Source organism: Gymnodraco acuticeps, unplaced genomic scaffold, assembly GCF_902827175.1.
Source record: "Gymnodraco acuticeps unplaced genomic scaffold, fGymAcu1.1, whole genome shotgun sequence".
Classification (NCBI taxonomy): domain Eukaryota; kingdom Metazoa; phylum Chordata; class Actinopteri; order Perciformes; family Bathydraconidae; genus Gymnodraco; species Gymnodraco acuticeps.
Genome location: NW_022991630.1, coordinates 1,725 through 19,717, shown reverse-complemented (window position 1 = coordinate 19,717; position 17,993 = coordinate 1,725). Strand labels below are relative to the sequence as shown.

General features: G+C 40.2%; 2 protein-coding genes across 2 annotated transcripts; both read right to left on the bottom strand.

Moving 5' to 3' along the window:
• LOC117534122 lies at nt 1-7,260 on the bottom strand. The gene is made up of 2 exons (XM_034198180.1): nt 5,122-7,260; nt 1-356 (listed from the first exon to the last, which is right to left on the bottom strand). The coding sequence occupies exon 1, from the start codon at nt 7,141-7,143 to the stop codon at nt 5,779-5,781; it is 1,365 nt and encodes a 454-aa protein (XP_034054071.1). The 5' UTR covers nt 7,144-7,260; the 3' UTR covers nt 1-356; nt 5,122-5,778.
• An 8,467-nt stretch (nt 7,261-15,727) lies between these two features.
• On the bottom strand, nt 15,728-17,775 carry LOC117534119 (DDB1- and CUL4-associated factor 1-like; the record flags this gene model as incomplete). The annotated part of the gene is given in 2 exon segments (XM_034198178.1): nt 15,728-15,789; nt 17,652-17,775. Coding segments are annotated over 2 exon segments (186 nt in total), but the record flags the coding sequence as incomplete, so codon positions are not given.
• Nucleotides 17,776-17,993: the final 218 nt, after the last annotated feature.

The window sequence follows — 17,993 nt, the reverse complement described above, 5'->3', positions numbered from 1 at the left end:
TTCTTTCTTGCCAACCAGGATTTATTCTCTGTGCAAAACAGAATATAATAATTAAAGCAGGAAATGGCTTCATCAGCTTTCTAACTTCACACTTCTCCTCAGTGGGGCCTGAAGCTAACTCAGGAAAGTATACAGAGTTCTAAATAATACAATTAACAGATATACATCTATCCATGGTGGCAAACCAGTTTTTCCTTGTAAACCAATATACACAAATATAACCATTAATTTACACTTACATAACAAACAATACAATTTACAGTTACAAAATACAAAAAGAATACCCACATACCTGTGCAAAACAGAATATAATAATTAAAGCAGGAAATGGCTTCATCAGCTTTCTAACTTCACACCTTCAGTGGAAGAAAACACGCACATGTTAGGTTAGCATATAGCTAAACTTTAGAAAGCTCCCAAACACTGTTTGAAGCGCTGCACATTATATAAACTACAGTCACACACGGCAAAATATAGATATTAACTGCAAATAGGTTTGGCTTGTGTGAAGTGTAACATTAAACAATCTATTAACATATAAAATACAACATTTATGACACCACTCGTTCCACTTACTTCTCCTCAGTGGGGCCTGAAGCTAACTGAGGAAAGTAGCGCGAGTCTGCAGAAATGTGCCGGTGCCATGAGTACCAAAATAAAACGTACTTTTCAAAATAAAAGCATCTAAAAAATAAAGTGACAGTGACAAGTTTTACAAATAAAGTATGGACAATGATTTTACTGAAATATAAACAAGTGAAGTTATACATTGGTTACATACACCCCTCCTATATTTCGCAAAAATCCAGACCATAGTGTACCTCTGAATAAACCATTCTGACCTCCAAGACAACTGACATCAAACTTGTGCAGGGTTAACTGAAAAACTCTTAGCTTTACCATCGGCTGTAAAAGCCACCTACTATATAGGTTCAGAGAAAACATAAGGGAGATCAAGCCTTAGTCCCTCCTAGATTAATATGATGCCTTGTACACCATACAACTCCCTGCTACTCTCAAACATGTAACATATTACACAAAACACATACATTAGACATTGTCCCTTAAAAAGGCATATTTACCAGATCAGAGGTACAAACAAAAACAAAAAAACTACAAGCTTGTCACTTTAAAACAGTGTAAGTAGTGACTGAGATCTCTTGTTAACTGAACTCACAAAACCCCTTAAATCAAAAGGCTTTTGGACCATGGACTCAATGAGTCGATTGATTCTTTTGCTAACCCTGCCTGCCCTTGTCCTGACTACAGGTTCAGTTTCTACTGTCGATTCTACCTGTGTAACTGTGACATGACCTGTGTCTGCAGGATGTGACTGAGTGTTTAGGTGTCCTGAATGTACATGTGACATGAATGATGAGTCTGAGTCAGCCCCTGCAACTAAACTGTCGAAGTTAGTGTCTCTGCTGGACCGGTTCTGGTCATTTGGGAAGCACTGAATTGGACCATCTGCAGACCAGTCCACTTCTGGAATGCCCTGACTTGACTGATCCACCTCAGACGATCGTTCACTCATAATCATTTGACTCCGGGTTTCCTCTGATCCACTCATTATCCACGTACTGGTCCTGCCTCTTGAATCCTCCTCCTCCTCCAAAGAGTCCAGGGAATCAGTCGTATACGACCTTTCCTCCACTTCAGTATCACACAATTCTTCTCCAGTTGTCACCACAGGCAAAAAGCTGATGTCTAAGACCAGGTTTCGATGAACTATCTTAGTGTTTCCACTACTGTCCACCAGCTTGTATGTGTGTGTCTGCAGGTTTCTGTCTTTAACTGTGTACACAATTGCACTCCATTTGTCAGCCAGTTTCTTCTTTCCTCTCTCACCTTTGTTTGCAATGAGCACTCTGTCCCCTAAGTTCAGGTGAATGCCTCTCACTTTTCTGTTGTAACCACTTGCTTGTTTGTCCTGTTCTTTGATGCTGTGTTCTTGGGCAATTCTTACTGCTTCATGAAGATGTGACATGAGCGTTTTGGCATAGCTTTTGTAATCAACAACCACTGGATCATGCAACACTTGCTTGAACATCACATCCACAGGGAGCCTCGGGGTTCTGCCGAACATAAGCTGGAACGGTGCATATCCTGTTGTTTCATGTACTGTTGCATTATATGCAAAAGTCAGAGCTTGTATCTGTTGAGGCCACTTGTGTTTCTCTTTTAGAGAGAGAGACCGCAGCATATTCCCAAGTGTTCGATTGAATCTTTCTGTTCCTCCATTTCCCATTGGATGGTATGCAGTAGTGTGTGATTTGGAGACTCCGGAAAGTTTGAGCAATTCTGCTATGAGCTCACTCTCAAAATTAGCTCCCTGATCGGAGTGAACACGCTCTGGAAAGCCATACACACAAAACACGTGATCCCACAGCTTCTTGGCGACCTGTTTTGCAGTCTGATTAGTGCATGGAAAAGCGTGGGCTAGCTTTGTGAAGTGGTCTGTCAAGACAAGAACATCCACTGAGTGCTGCTTACTATCCTCCGCACTCCAGAAGTCTATGCACACTAACTCCATGGGGGCAGACGTCCTGATGCTTTCAAGTGGGGCTCGAGCCGAGGGTTCTGGTGTCTTCGCCAGAATGCACCTTTGACAGCATTTGACATACTCTTTGACATCAGACTCCATCTTCGGCCAAAAGAACCGCTGTCTTGCTAGATGCAAGGTCCTAGCCTGTCCCTGATGCCCAGCAACATCATGAATGCCATGTAATGCTTTTTCTTTAAGACTGTCAGGCAGAACATACTGATGCCTCTTTTGTTTACTGAAATTATCCTTGGTGACCCGATAGAGGACACCATTCTGAACCTTCAGTCTCTCCCATTGTTTGATGAGAACCATAACTTTGGCATCTAGTCCTGATCGTTCACGTCTGGAAGGACGGCGGTTGCGAAGCACAAATGGTAGGAGTTTTGAAATAATGAGATCAAATTCCTGACTGTGCTTGAGTTCCTCTAACGAGAACACAGGAAGGGAGTCTTGGCCCGGCAGCAACAGATCCTGGACAGTCTGAGCCAACTCCACAGCTCTCGTCTCAGCAGCAATCTCCCACTGAGCATGAACATCTAAAAGAGCCTTGACAGCTACAGAATCACTGTGACACATGAGGGGGTCAGATTGAGACTTAATGCTGCCACCAGGTAACTTCTTCATCTGCTGACACTGGACTTTGAGTCGGAAAGTGTCTTGAATGCCGTCGTGACTAACACCCTCGGCTTCAGCAAGAAGGTGACTGTACTGCTCTGTGATGAGCCTGTGGCTTACTGATCTTGCGAAAGGATCTCTGCTGAGAGCATCAGCCACTATGTTCTTGGTGCCAGGTATATGTCTCAGGTCGAATGTGTAAGGAGCGAGCCTAGACACCCAGCGCTGTTCGCACGCATCAAGCTTCGGTTTCGTCAGGATGTAGGTAAGAGGGTTATTATCAGTCCATACTGTAAATTCATGGCCTTTTAACCAATGGCTAAATTTTTCACACACACTCCATTTCAGGGCCAGAAACTCAAGCCTATGGGCGGGATATCTCTTCTGAGAGCCACTGAGAGTCTTACTTGCAAATGCAATGGGACGTGCTTTCTCTTCACCAGCTGGTATCTGTGATAGCACGGCCCCTAGCCCGTCCAGAGAGGCATCAATAGATAGAATCAGAGGGCGAGAGAAATCTGGGTGTGAGAGGACGACGTAGCTCAAGAGACTGTCTTTCAGATTACAAAGAGCCGCATCACATTCCTCTGTCCAATCAGAGGGTTTCAGTTTCCTGAAGGAGCCGGTATTGGAGTTTAGTTTGACTCTCCCTCGTCTCTTTTGGCCTGCAGTAAGAGCAAACAGTGGCTTGGCCATAGCAGAACAGTTAGAGATAAAATGTTGATAGTAGAACACCATCCCCAGAAAAGACTTTATCCTCTTTACTGATGGTGTGCAACCATCGTCTTCCATCAGGTCCAACTTTGACATTTTTGATATGACCTCAACTTTTGCTGGATCCATAGCCACTCCATTACCATCTATAATGTGACCTAGGAACTTGACTGAAGATCTCATCAGGTGGCATTTCTTTGGACTCAGTTTAAGGTTGTGAAGCCTGAGCCGCTGAAAAACAACCTCCAGCCTCTCCAACGCCTCTTCTTCAGTTGCAGCAAACACAAGCAGATCATCAAGATAACACAGCAAACTGCTGAAGTTCAGGTCTCCAAATATGCTGAGCATCATGCGCATGAATGAGGCAGGACTGTTGCACAAACCTTGGGGCATCCTGTTGAATTCATACAGTCCCATTGGAGTAGTGAATGCAGTGTATTTCTTGTCCTCCTCTGCCATTGGGATGTTATAGAAGCCAGAGGTCAGATCCATTGTGCTGAAGTAGGTGTTCCCACCCAGGGAAGCCAAGCAGTCTGACTGGTGTGGTAATGGGTGCGCATCCTTGAGCGTCCTTGCATTCAGCCACCTGAAGTCTGTGCAGAGTCTCAAACTGCCATCTTTTTTCCACACAAGTACAAGGGGAGAGGCATAATCACTTACTGACTTCCTGATGATCTCCTGTTCTTCCATTTCTGAAAGGACCTGTCGCAGTTTCTGGTAATGGGCTGGTGGCACCCGCCGGTAAGGGAGACGGAATGGTCTCTCATCAGTGAGCCTGATGCGGTGCATGAAGCCCTCTGCCTCACCGCAGTCCAGAGCATGTTTGGAGAAAATGTCATTGTACTTTTCAAGCAGCGCGACCAACCTCTTCTTTCCTCCTTGGCCAGCCTGGCACTGATCGATATCAACCTCAGTCAGTCCAACCTGTTGTAGTCGCTGCTTGAAATCTGTAGGTTTAGCCTTGCCATGACTTTCCTCCTCCTTAACGTTGTTGAGTTGGCTGGTACCTTGAAAAACCTCAAACTCTTCAACAGCTAGACAGGGGAACACGTCGGCCAACTTGCTGTTTCTTTTCAGGGTGATAGGCTTGTCTGACACGTTTGTGACTTTCATTGGGATCCATCTGTCACCCCACAATGGTGTAATAACACGACCGATCATGATGTTACGAGGCATGCACTTGGATGAGGTGGGCTCAACTATTACTGTGCTGCCTGGAGACATGGGAGCGTTATTTGGCAACTTACCCCAAACAAGATGTTCTTTCTTAGCCAACAGCGTAACCGCATGCTGGAGTTTAACGGTCCCGATTCTGTCTGGAAGCTCCTCGCCTCTCCACCTGGATGAGTTTGCCATGAGATCAAGGAACTGTTCACACTCTGGGAGAAGATTTCCACTGGAAACCAGGCGCCAATAGTCACTGGTTATTTTCAGCTGATGCATGATAAATCTGATGACATTTGTGCCTATGATTAAGTCATCTCGTTGGCCAGGCACCACAAGGACAGGTACGATACAGCTCTCCCCATACAGTTTCATTTCCACTTCGTACATACACTTGGGTTTGCTAAGTGTCCCTCCACAGCCTATTAGCACAATCTCTTGAGTCAAAGGAATGGATTCTGAGAGTATATTCTCACTCAACATCTTCTGCTCTGCCTGCTCGCTGAGAGTACAAGCCATGGAACCAGAGTCAAGCATCCCCTGCACCTGAAATGTGTTGTTAATGCTAACAGGGGTGTAAAACAACTCATCAAAAGGGCCCACTCTCTGTGTATTTTGCACTATTACCTTAGCATCGGCTGGTGCTGCTGCGCATGCTTTTATATAATGAGTTTCAATATCACCACTGTTGAGGGTTTCTTCTCTGTTTCCCACACATTCCCTCACTAAATGCGGGCCAGTTAGTTTAAAGGTTGAGAATTCTGTGGCGGGAAAGCCGGAGAACCTCGGCCAGCCTGACGGTTAGGACAGTTCTTCTTGATGTGGTTTGGCTCGAAGCACACTAAGCAGAGGCGTTTCTGCCTGCAGTGTGCAAGGGTGGAATGATCTAGAGACTGGCAGACCCTGCAGGCTTTCGGTTGAAATGGATCAGAGGGGAGTGGTTTGTGTGTAACCTGGTTGTTCTGTAACAATGCTCTGTCAAATAAACTGACTAACATTTTCATACAGTCATCATTACAAGAGGGCTTGGATGCTGTGCTGTCCTCACCTTGCATAGATGGCTCCCGTGGGTGACATACTATCTCTGAAACGTCAGGTGCGGAAACCTGGACATGAACTGTCACTGGTTTAACTCTCTTTGATTTGGAAAGCACCTGTTCTTTCATTTCAGTTTGGTAGCGATCAATATGCTCTTGGATTTCACTAGCTGTCCACTTATCTGGTGCCTTAAACTTGAAAACAGCAGCAAGGGTGGGATCTGGGCAGTATTTGACAAACATCATCGCTACTTCCTGACAAGAATCCTCCATCTTCCGCCCTAGCCTCTTCAAGCCCTCCTCCGCTGCATCAACTGCCTTGTTTAGCCGAAGCCAGTACTCTACGGGGGACTCTCCTGCCACTGGAACTGTACTGTAGAAATCAGCCATGGGCATACATGAATAGGTCACATCACTAAAGTGTTGTCTGAGGATGTCATAGATCAATTGTGGGTTATCTTGAGGCTTCATGGATGGGCAGCTCCTCAGAGTTATCCTCACTATGTCTTTAGCCTTGCCCATTAACTTAGACATGATCTCAATGTGCTGTTCTCTCAGAGGTGTGGCTCGTTTCCTCAAATACACTCCCATTAACTCTTCCCACTCACAGACTGTATTCTTGTCAGATCCATCTCCTCTGAAGACTGGAGGCTCTCTCACATCTGACTGCAACACTAACTTTGCACCAGTCAAGTTGAGGTAAGTGTGGTCACTGGGTAACTGGCCAACACCGCTCTGAGCTGGTGTGGCTCCAACACCCCTCTCTTCACATTCCCCCCTTAACTGATCTCTTATAGTCTGTCCTACCTGCTGAGCAATGTGTGTTATCAGGTTATTTAAAGCTGCATCATTTGTATCTGGAAGGCTTGAATGTGAATCCTCCTCCCTCTGAGGTGATGCTACATGACCTGGCAAGCGAGTAGAACAAAAAGCTGGCGAATCTACATTAGCTGTACCTCTGACTGGTATAAAAGGGTACCCGCTGATGGGTTTCCCTCTTCCAAAACCGAAACTAAAACTGTCAGTTAGAACATTGTCCTCATCCATTTTACCAGTAACATATGTCATTTTTAACCCTGTATACCAAACTTCAAAATTCAGTATACAATAAAATACAGAAATGACAAATGTACTCTCTAAACAATGAATGTAAAAATAATTACAGAGAGAAAAAAAAACAAACAAAAAAAAAACAGTTTCCTCTATGTAATTCCTTCTCTTCAATACATGAAAGTAAGTGTGTGGCGTGTAGCAACCTCTGGTGACCAAGCTGGTGTTGATCCACAGCCTCAGGAACGACGATGGAACAGTCTGAAGCACTGTGAATCCGGGTCACGGCACCACTGTAACCGTTCTGGTTTGACGCCACATGTGATCTCTGCGTTGTGTTATGTTGTGTAAATGAGAACGACTTCTTTCTTGCCAACCAGGATTTATTCTCTGTGCAAAACAGAATATAATAATTAAAGCAGGAAATGGCTTCATCAGCTTTCTAACTTCACACTTCTCCTCAGTGGGGCCTGAAGCTAACTCAGGAAAGTATACAGCGTTCTAAATAATACAATTAACAGATATACATCTATCCATGGTGGCAAACCAGTTTTTCCTTGTAAACCAATATACACAAATATAACCATTAATTTACACTTACATAACAAACAATACAATTTACAGTTACAAAATACAAAAAGAATACCCACATACCTGTGCAAAACAGAATATAATAATTAAAGCAGGAAATGGCTTCATCAGCTTTCTAACTTCACACCTTCAGTGGAAGAAAACACGCACATGTTAGGTTAGCATATAGCTAAACTTTAGAAAGCTCCCAAACACTGTTTGAAGCGCTGCACATTATATAAACTACAGTCACACACGGCAAAATATAGATATTAACTGCAAATAGGTTTGGCTTGTGTGAAGTGTAACATTAAACAATCTATTAACATATAAAATACAACATTTATGACACCACTCGTTCCACTTACTTCTCCTCAGTGGGGCCTGAAGCTAACTGAGGAAAGTAGCGCGAGTCTGCAGAAATGTGCCGGTGCCATGAGTACCAAAATAAAACGTACTTTTCAAAAATAAAAGCATCTAAAAAATAAAGTGACAGTGACAAGTTTTACAAATAAAGTATGGACAATGATTTTACTGAAATATAAACAAGTGAAGTTATACATTGGTTACAATTGCACACAATTTAAACCAATCAATGTTGTGTCATTAACAAGGATAATCTGGTGTTTTTTAGTCGATGAGTAGTGCAGATATCACTGTAAAATCAATCGACAGTAAGGGGAATACTTACTTCCGGGTGTACAATTTTCCGTTATCCAATGAGAATGGACGCTCACATTGCCTTTAAGGGCAGCCGACACAAACGAATGCCGTGCTTCCATGAGCGTCTATAGAAGCATATGGACATCCCGGAAAGCTGAAAATGGACGCTAAGGGCCCCCCCCCTTGCGTTGAAAATGGACGCTAAGGCCCCCCCCCCTTGCGTTGGAAAAAGCCGACAGGGGACTTGACATAACGTCAACATAGGCCGACCTGGGAGTGAGGATGTGTTGGTTGATCTGTCTGAGAATGAGGGAAGTCTTTATTTTAATCCTATACGGTTGTTTGTTTTCCTAAATACATATGTAACCCACATTAAAACATAGCAAATACATTCATGAAAGTGTATACGTTTCAAATACATATTAGTAAAATATTAAAAAGCATAAAAGTAATTGAGAAGTTATTTCATTAAAATACGAGTTTAAAATTGGTCAATGATATCATCCCTTTAAGAATAAAATAAATGAAAGTAGGATGACAAAAATTGCACCGGCCCTTTCCCTTTAAGGGATCTGTGCTCAGCAGCCAGGCAGCTAGCAGGAGAGCGAGAGGAGCACGGAGCAACAGATGAGAACAAGTAAATCTACGTAAAAGCACTCCCCCTGCTGGTTATACTACAATAATACATTTCTTTGAGGTTATGAAGAAAATGCTTTTGGTTTATAAAAAAATAGCATGTATTTGTTGTTTTACGTTATTGTTATAATTAGTTTTGATTGTCTGTTATAACGTTTTTTTTTGCCAATTTTAAATTATAAAAAATATTTAGTAATTACATTTGTATCAACTTCTTGTGTTATATATATATTTATGTATGGTAAAACATGTTGTATTTGTAATTATCTTTATTTTAAATTGCTATTATATATTATTTTTCAAGTTTGTTTTTATTACGTTATTGTATTATTAAAAAATACATTCAAATGTATAAACAAGTGTTTTTTTTAATTTTTCTAGTATATATTTTTATTTTTTTAATGTACATTTAGATAGTTAATTTTGACAATAAATAATAAATAATTAACATCTGTGTGTTCGTTTTCTTTGTGTGCTTGCTTTATTGTGATGTGTGGCTGTTTAATTACTTTAAAACTGAACTGGTCTATTTCAATTTAAGTTAGAAAATACTTTACCATTATTACTCTGATTATTATTTGTAGGTCATGTAGAGCAGAGGGTCCTTTTTCTGTAGGTGAGTAAACCTGAGTGCATCAGAACCTGATCAGAACAATCAGACTGTATGAACACAACACACACAGACACACATACTGTGTTATGATATTCTTTAATAGTTACTGGTGATAATATGCAGCATTCATACAAATCAGTACAACATATTATATATATTGGAAAAACAAAGTCTGGTTCACAACAAGTATGAATTAAATATAATAATTATACAACTATTAACACTAATTAACCCTGATTTTAAAAAAAAATCATATTCGACTGTTGCATATACCATTGTGTACGCTTTTTGGGGTTTTTGTGCTAAATACATTTATTTTTTTCAACATTATATTTACCAACTTTGTGTATTTTTCACTTTTTTTTACAAATGTATATACTTTTTGTTTAGTTTTATTGTTGTTTTTTCAATTAAACCTTTGCAAGTTTTCCCACGAATAGAAACAAGTATCTGACATGTTTTGTTTCATTTCATAATAAAAAAGGAAACTTATCCAAAAGCTTGTTCTCTGTCTCTGAATATGCTTTTAGTCATTTGGTTCACACACTGATCACAGCTCCTTCACAGTTAAACTATCCTTCATTAAAACCTGAAAGACAAGGGGGGGCACAAACATGGGAAAGTAGTGAAGAGTGAGTTCTTATGAGGAAAGCCCAACATTAGCAAAAAGGAGCGACAGTAGAACAGACTGCTTACTGGAAACAGGAACTATCAAAAACATCCAGAAGAAGTTTCCAGTCACAATATTTTATTAACCAAACAGATTATTAGAGAAAACTACTCTGGAGATTAATGAACAGTAAAACAAAATCCCTTCAATGAAGCTTAACGAGGCTAGCAGTTTAACCCGGGACATTGAACATTTCATAAAAGGAGAAACAGTAACTTTTTAACTGAAGCATAACAGGCTATAAGAAAACCATGGTTGAAACACAGCATAGTAGAACATTTCTTTATAGATCAGTAACTATTACATACATGAATTAAATCAGGAGAAGCAGCATCTCTGTGGCCTCGTGTTGGCATAGTGTGAATGCTGGTTAGAAAAATAATAACAGTTGGTCAGATTTTAATTGAGAAAGACTTAAAATATAACAATACAGCTCTCAGGACACCAGGAGGAGGAAACAGCTAGCTTTGCTCTCAGAGTTGCATTGTGAGCACTCATGGATTACTACCTCTCGAAAAGCTTTTCCCACACTCTGCACCCCAGTATGGTTTCTCTCCCGTGTGAATAGGGTGATGTGTTTTGAGTTGATCTGATCTAGTGAACGTTTTCCCACACTCTTCACACCAGTATAACATTCTGAAAATAAATGAAATACTGAGAAAAAAATTCAGAATTCAGTAATAAAAAAAAGAAATTCTGAAATAAATAAAATACTTTGAAAGTCAGAAATTTGAAAAAAGTCAACATTCTGAAAAAAAAGTAAAAATTCTAAGAATAAAGAGAATATTTTCTCTGCAGCTCTAACCCCAAATATAACCCTCATTCACACCCCTCCCCACTTCCTGCAGACCCTCCCCTCCTCCAAATGATTGGAGCATGCATTTAGAAATGTAAATGTGAAGTAATTGTTCTGCAACTCTTAGACTTTATGTGAAACCTTAAGGGACAACAGGAGGAAGGTGTGAACCCCTCACCTACCTCTACGGTAAACATTCAGTAATGAGCAATAGAAACAGAGAATATGAATGTCAAATAAAAAATGCTCACTGAAAATTAACATGAAGATGAAACAAGATGAGATTCCATTTTTCTTTACATACAGAAAAATGTGAAAAGGCTGCTCTATTTAAATAAAAAAACGTTTGTATTAACCATAACACTCACATATAGAGCTAAGTGTGTGAGGACAGCAGGGTTTTGGGAGGTCTGAATGTAGTCCATAAAAACTTGTTTATTAGAACGTGACTTTAGTCACCGTTGGTCAGCTTTACATTTGGACAAAAGCAGGTGGAATGCTAGCTTGACTCAGAAAAGGATCAGATGGAGGCAGAGTGAGTGCGCTGGTGGACTTTAAGACTACTACCATGAGTCACACCAGTACGGTTTTTCTCCCGTGTGAATGTGGTGATGGATCTTAAAATGACGTAATCTAGCGAATGACTTGTCAAACTGGTCACAGCTGAATGGTTTCTCTCCAGTGTTAATACGACGATGGATTGTGAGGTGACTTGATGTAGTGAAACTTTCCCCACACTCTTCACAGCTGAATGGTTTCTCTCCAGTGTGAATACGACGGTGGATTGTGAGGTGACTTGATGCAGTGAAACTTTTCCCACACTCTTCACACTAGTATGGTTTCTCTCCAGTGTGAATACGACGATGGATTGTGAGGTTACATGATGTAGAAAACGTTTTCCCACACTGTTCACAGCTGTATGGTTTCTCTCCAGTGTGAATACGACGATGGATTGTGAGGTTACCTGATGTAGTGAACATTTTCCCACACTCTTCACAGCTGTATGGTTTCTCTCCCGTGTGGATGCGCTGGTGGACTTTAAGGAGAAAACTAGTTGCTAAAACAAAACACGTTAGTGTACCTTGTTAGCTAGCTGACATTAACGTTAAACATTGCACTCATATTACTCACCGAAACCTTGTAAAGCCGGTCCCGCTGGCTCTTACAGAACCGACTAACTCCCCTTTCGTGTATGTACAGCTCTCAACATGCCCAGACTTGTAGTGATTTTCACCTCGTTTTATACTTTTCGCCTCATTCTGAAAGAAACAGGTGAAATGTGCTAACATGACGGCCATCTTTGTGATGTTGACGTGTATTGTGCGAGACCAGAGACCTGTAGTTCACTGAGCGGTTTCACACAAAAAAATGTGTAACTTCACAGTTTTACGACACATTTGTATTTTTTTGACTTGCAAAATGGTCTTTTAAATTGACAAACATCATGTGTGTCATTCGTGGCACAATTCAAACGGGATCAAAAGATAACTTTTCTCTCTCCATTGACTTCAATGTATAATTTTCCGCTTCCGGGGTCCCATGGAGGCTCCCGGAAGGGGAGGGACTTCACATCTCTATAGCCAAAAATGTTCCTTAGGGCATGCTCTAACAGTGTGCCAAATTTCATGTTTTTATCATCAAAAGCACAATTCTTTCAGATATTTCACATATCTGCTGGACTATAATGCAAAACCCTCTCAAAGGTTTTATCAAACAGACTGAAAATGTTTTCTTTGGTGCGGATCAATCCTACTGTGTGCAGATAGGTCTATGATTGACACATTTCTTCCAACGAGGGATGTGTTAGCAATCATCCTCACAGCCTCACTCTTTCCATAACAAATTAGATGGAGTTTGCTTCTGAGGGGTTCCTCCCTGGACCTTGCCACATCGATAATTTGACAGTTCAGTGAAATAACAATGAAAACAAGCTGGGAATCAAACCAGAGACCCTCAGGTTATTTCATAATTGTGTTTTATTTCCCGGTTCATTTGCAGATAGAAGTTGTGCTGCTAAGAAGCATTTGAACTCCTGAAAGTCTGAAGAAAAGAGTCACAAGAAAGGAGTTTTTATTATGAAAGTAGAAGTGACAAACTGAACAGAATCTCATAAACCATTCACAACAATTTCATAAACATCACGATCTTTTATAAAACTGTAGATTCGATGACTACAAAAAGCTGCTGTTTGAAATACTTATATAACTTCTTAATAAACATGAATTAAGGTTGTCAATGGTAGACTAACATCCTCTGAATAGAAACGTAGTACATTCAGTATAGCCAAACCCTGAGATCATGTTGGAAACAAAGTTGTATTTCTCACACATTGAATTTAGTTGTAATCCATGTTTTCTGTTCAGCACAAGTATTAGTCACAGATAAACAAACCAGTAAACAAAAACAGATGTGGAAGAAATCCCGGATCCTCTGGTGCAGATTGTGTGTCGCAAGTCGTGAAGATGGACTGTCATTTTTGTACAAAACAACTAATTCACAGATTATATTGTAATTAATAGTAATTCCCTTTTAATTAATTGCTGTTTTGTGATGACATACACTAAAGGACTGTGTCACGTATCATCAGCAGGAGAGGACTCTTTAAAGTAGAGACACTACATACTGATATACACCTGAACATCAGCAGGAGAGGACTCTTTAAAGTACAGACACTACATACTGATATACACCTGAACATCAGCAGGAGAGGACTCTTTAAAGTAGAGACACTACATACTGATATACACCTGAACATCAGCAGGAGAGGACTCTTTAAAGTAGAGACACTACATACTGATATACACCTGAACATCAGCAGGAGAGGACTCTTTAAAGTAGAGACACTACATACTGATATGCACCTGAACATCAGCAGGAGAGGACTCTTTAAAGTAGAGACACTACATACTGATATACACCTGAACATCAGCAGGAGAGGACTCTTTAAAGTAGAGACACTACATACTGATATACACCTGAACATCAGCAGGAGATGACTCTTTAAAGTAGAGACACTATATACTGATATACACCTGAACATCAGCAGGAGAGGACTCTTTAAAGTAGAGACACTACATACTGATATACACCTGAACATCAGCAGGGGAGGACTCTTTAAAGTAGAGACACTACATACTGATATACACCTGAACATCAGCAGTAGAGGACTCTTTAAAGTAGAGACACTACATACTGATATACACCTGAACATCAGCAGGAGAGGACTCTTTAAAGTAGAGACATTACATACTGATATACACCTGAACATCAGCAGGAGAGGACTCTTTAAAGTAGAGACACTACATACTGATATACACCTGAACGTCAGCAGGAGAGGACTCTTTAAAGTAGAGACACTACATACTGATATACACCTGAACATCAGCAGGAGAGGACTCTTTAAAGTAGAGACACTACATACTGATATACACCTGAACATCAGCAGGAGAGGACTCTTTAAAGTAGACACTAGATACTGACAAACTGTAACACCACATGTAAGGTCACAGCAACGTAATGTTTTTATTTCTCATGTTTTACTGTCTTTGATCCCATTTTGAGATGTTCTTGTTATTATCTGCTGCTAAAACCCTCCAACTAAACAACACGGCCCATAAAGAACATTGTTTTTTTACATTTTTCTTAACGTAATCTGTTTTCAACGTTTTTGAAAAACTAACTCACTCTGCAGGTTTTCTGTCTTCAGAAAAGTTGGACATTAAGGCCATTTTCTATTTATAAGGAGGATCCAGGGGGCTAACAGCAAATATTGATACTTAAAAAAACTCATTTTAATTTTCCCAACTTGAAAAAAACCCTATAAAAGATAAGCTAAAATAAATTACATTAAAATATAATGTAAATTGTAATATATGACACACCCAGGGTATCCATATTAACATGCATTATAATTAATTCCGTGGGGAAATTATATTTATCGTTAAAAGTACAGTGTAGTAGATCTGGCATTTTGAATTTAACCGAAAAGAGCACACAAGTTTTTATTTCGTTCATGGAAATGTAGAGAAGTTTCTTATATTTGCAAATAAGAAAGTCTTTGTTTCCAGTAAACCTGTGCGATCAAACTGTGAAAAGAAACCCTTTTAATTCATAATATCTTTAACTGTTATTATAGGATCTTAATATGTTCTGTGCGTGTTTAAAGGATAAAACAACGTGCAGTTGTTATTGCTGTTGAAGAAAGAGTAGTAAAGGGATAAAGAGCGGGCAAAAGTGAATTTAGATTAGTTTTTTTTATTTTAGATTAACACTGACTGACGACGAGCTCTTTTTTGACATGTCTTGGTTGTTTGTAAGGAAAGGAAATTCTGCTCTGATCTCACGACGTGAAAAAACGTCTCATTTCCAGCAGAAAAATATTAAAAACTCCTTCCACGGGGACGAGGGGCAATAATCCGGACACAAATAATTTCTCCGACTGAAAGGAAGCAGAAAGCATGTCGAGCCCCAAGAACTCTGGGAAATATTTATTCATCATCACCGTGCTTCCTCTAAAAATAAAATAGCGAAGATCTCACAGACATCATCGTCGTCCTCCAGGAAATGTTATCAGAGTTCAGTCGACTCAACCTTAAGAGAGAGAAATGATGCTTTAAAAAGAGAGGGGGGGGGTATATTGTGTAATGTCGTCCCGTCAGGAGAACCATCGGTCGCTGAGCGCCTGCAGGGCCCGACTGTCATCATCCGAAGGGCTCACTGCGAACACAACACAATTGTATTTTATTAAAAAATAAAGAGCTTTTTGAACATTAAAGCATGGAGACACTACATACTGATATACACCTAAACACCAGCTGGAGAGGACTCTTTAAAGTAGAGACACTACATACTGATATACACCTAAACACCAGCAGGAGAGGACTCTTTAAAGTAGAGACACTATATACTGATATACACCTAAACACCAGCAGGAGAGGACTCTTTAAAGTAGAGACACTACATACTGATATACACCTAAACACCAGCAGGAGAGGACTCTTTAAAGTAGAGACACTACATACTGATATACACCTAAACACCAGCAGGAGAGGACTCTTTAAAGTAGAGACACTACATACTGATATACACCTGAACATCAGCAGGAGAGGACTCTTTAAAGTAGAGACACTACATACTGATATACACCTGAACATCAGCAGGAGAGGACTCTTTAAAGTAGAGACACTACATACTGATATACACCTGAACATCAGCAGGAGAGGACTCTTTAAAGTAGAGACACTACATACTGATATACACCTGAACATCAGCAGGAGAGGACTCCTTTTAAAGTAGAGACACTACATGCTGATATACACCTGAATATCAGCAGGAGAGGACTCTTTAAAGTAGAGACACTACTACTGATATACCCTGAACATCAGCATGGAGAGGACTCTTTAAAGTAGAGGACACTACATACTGATATACACCTGAACATCAGCAGGAGAGGACTCTTAAAGTAGAGACACTACATACTGATATACCACCTGACCATCAGCAGGAGAGGACTCTTTAAAGTAGAGACACTACATACTGATATACAACCTGAACATCAGCAGGAGAGGACTCTTTAAAGTAGAGACACTACATACTGATATACTACCTGAATAATCAGCAGGAGAGGACTCTTTAAAGTAGAGACACTACATACTGATATACACCTGACCATCAGCAGGAGAGGACTCTTTAAAGTAGAGACACTACATACTGATATACACCTGAATATCAGCAGGAGAGGACTCTTTAAAGTAGAGACACTACATACTGATATACACCTGAACATCAGCAGGAGAGGACTCTTTAAAGTAGAGACACTACATACTGATATACACCTGACCATCAGCAGGAGAGGACTCTTTAAAGTAGAGACACTACATACTGATATACACCTGAATATCAGCAGGAGAGGACTCTTTAAAGTAGAGACACTACATACTGATATACACCTGAACATCAGCAGGAGAGGACTCTTTAAAGTAGAGACACTACATACTGATACACACCTGAACATCAGCAGGAGAGGACTCTTTAAAGTAGAGACACTATATACTGATATACACCTGAACAACAGCAGGAGAGGACTCTTTAAAGTAGAGACAATACATACTGATATACACCTGAACATCAGCAGGAGAGGACTCTTTAAAGTAGAGACACTACATACTGATATACACCTGAATATCAGCAGGAGAGGACTCTTTAAAGTAGAGACACTATATACTGATATACACCTGAATATCAGCAGGAGAGGACTCTTTAAAGTAGAGACACTATATACTGATATACACCTGAACACCAGCAGGAGAGGACTCTTTAAAGTAGAGACACTACATACTGATATACACCTGACCATCAGCAGGAGAGGACTCTTTAAAGTAGAGACACTACATACTGATATACACCTGAATATCAGCAGGAGAGGACTCTTTAAAGTAGAGACACTACATACTGATATACACCTGAACATCAGCAGGAGAGGACTCTTTAAAGTAGAGACACTACATACTGATGTACACCCGAACATCAACAGGAGAGGACTCTTTAAAGTAGACACTAATGATACTACTGTTACTCACAATCAAAGGGGTTCTCAAATGATGATCCGGATCCATCAGTAGTTCTGAACGAATCGTCCGAGTCTACTGAAGCCTCTTCATTGTCATCATCACTGTCGTCACTGTTAAGAAGAATATCTCTAATCTGAGGAGAGCAATAACAAATCATCAGTGAGGATCCTTCATAACTAAATCTAACCTTATATGTTACATTTTTCTGGTATCAGTACTTTACTCCCATACTTATTTTTCTGACGACTTTTAACTTTGACTTCTTACATGTTGAACCCAAATACCTGTACTTTCTACTTCTCACATGTTGAACTCAAATACCTGTACTTTCTACTTCTTACATGTTGAACT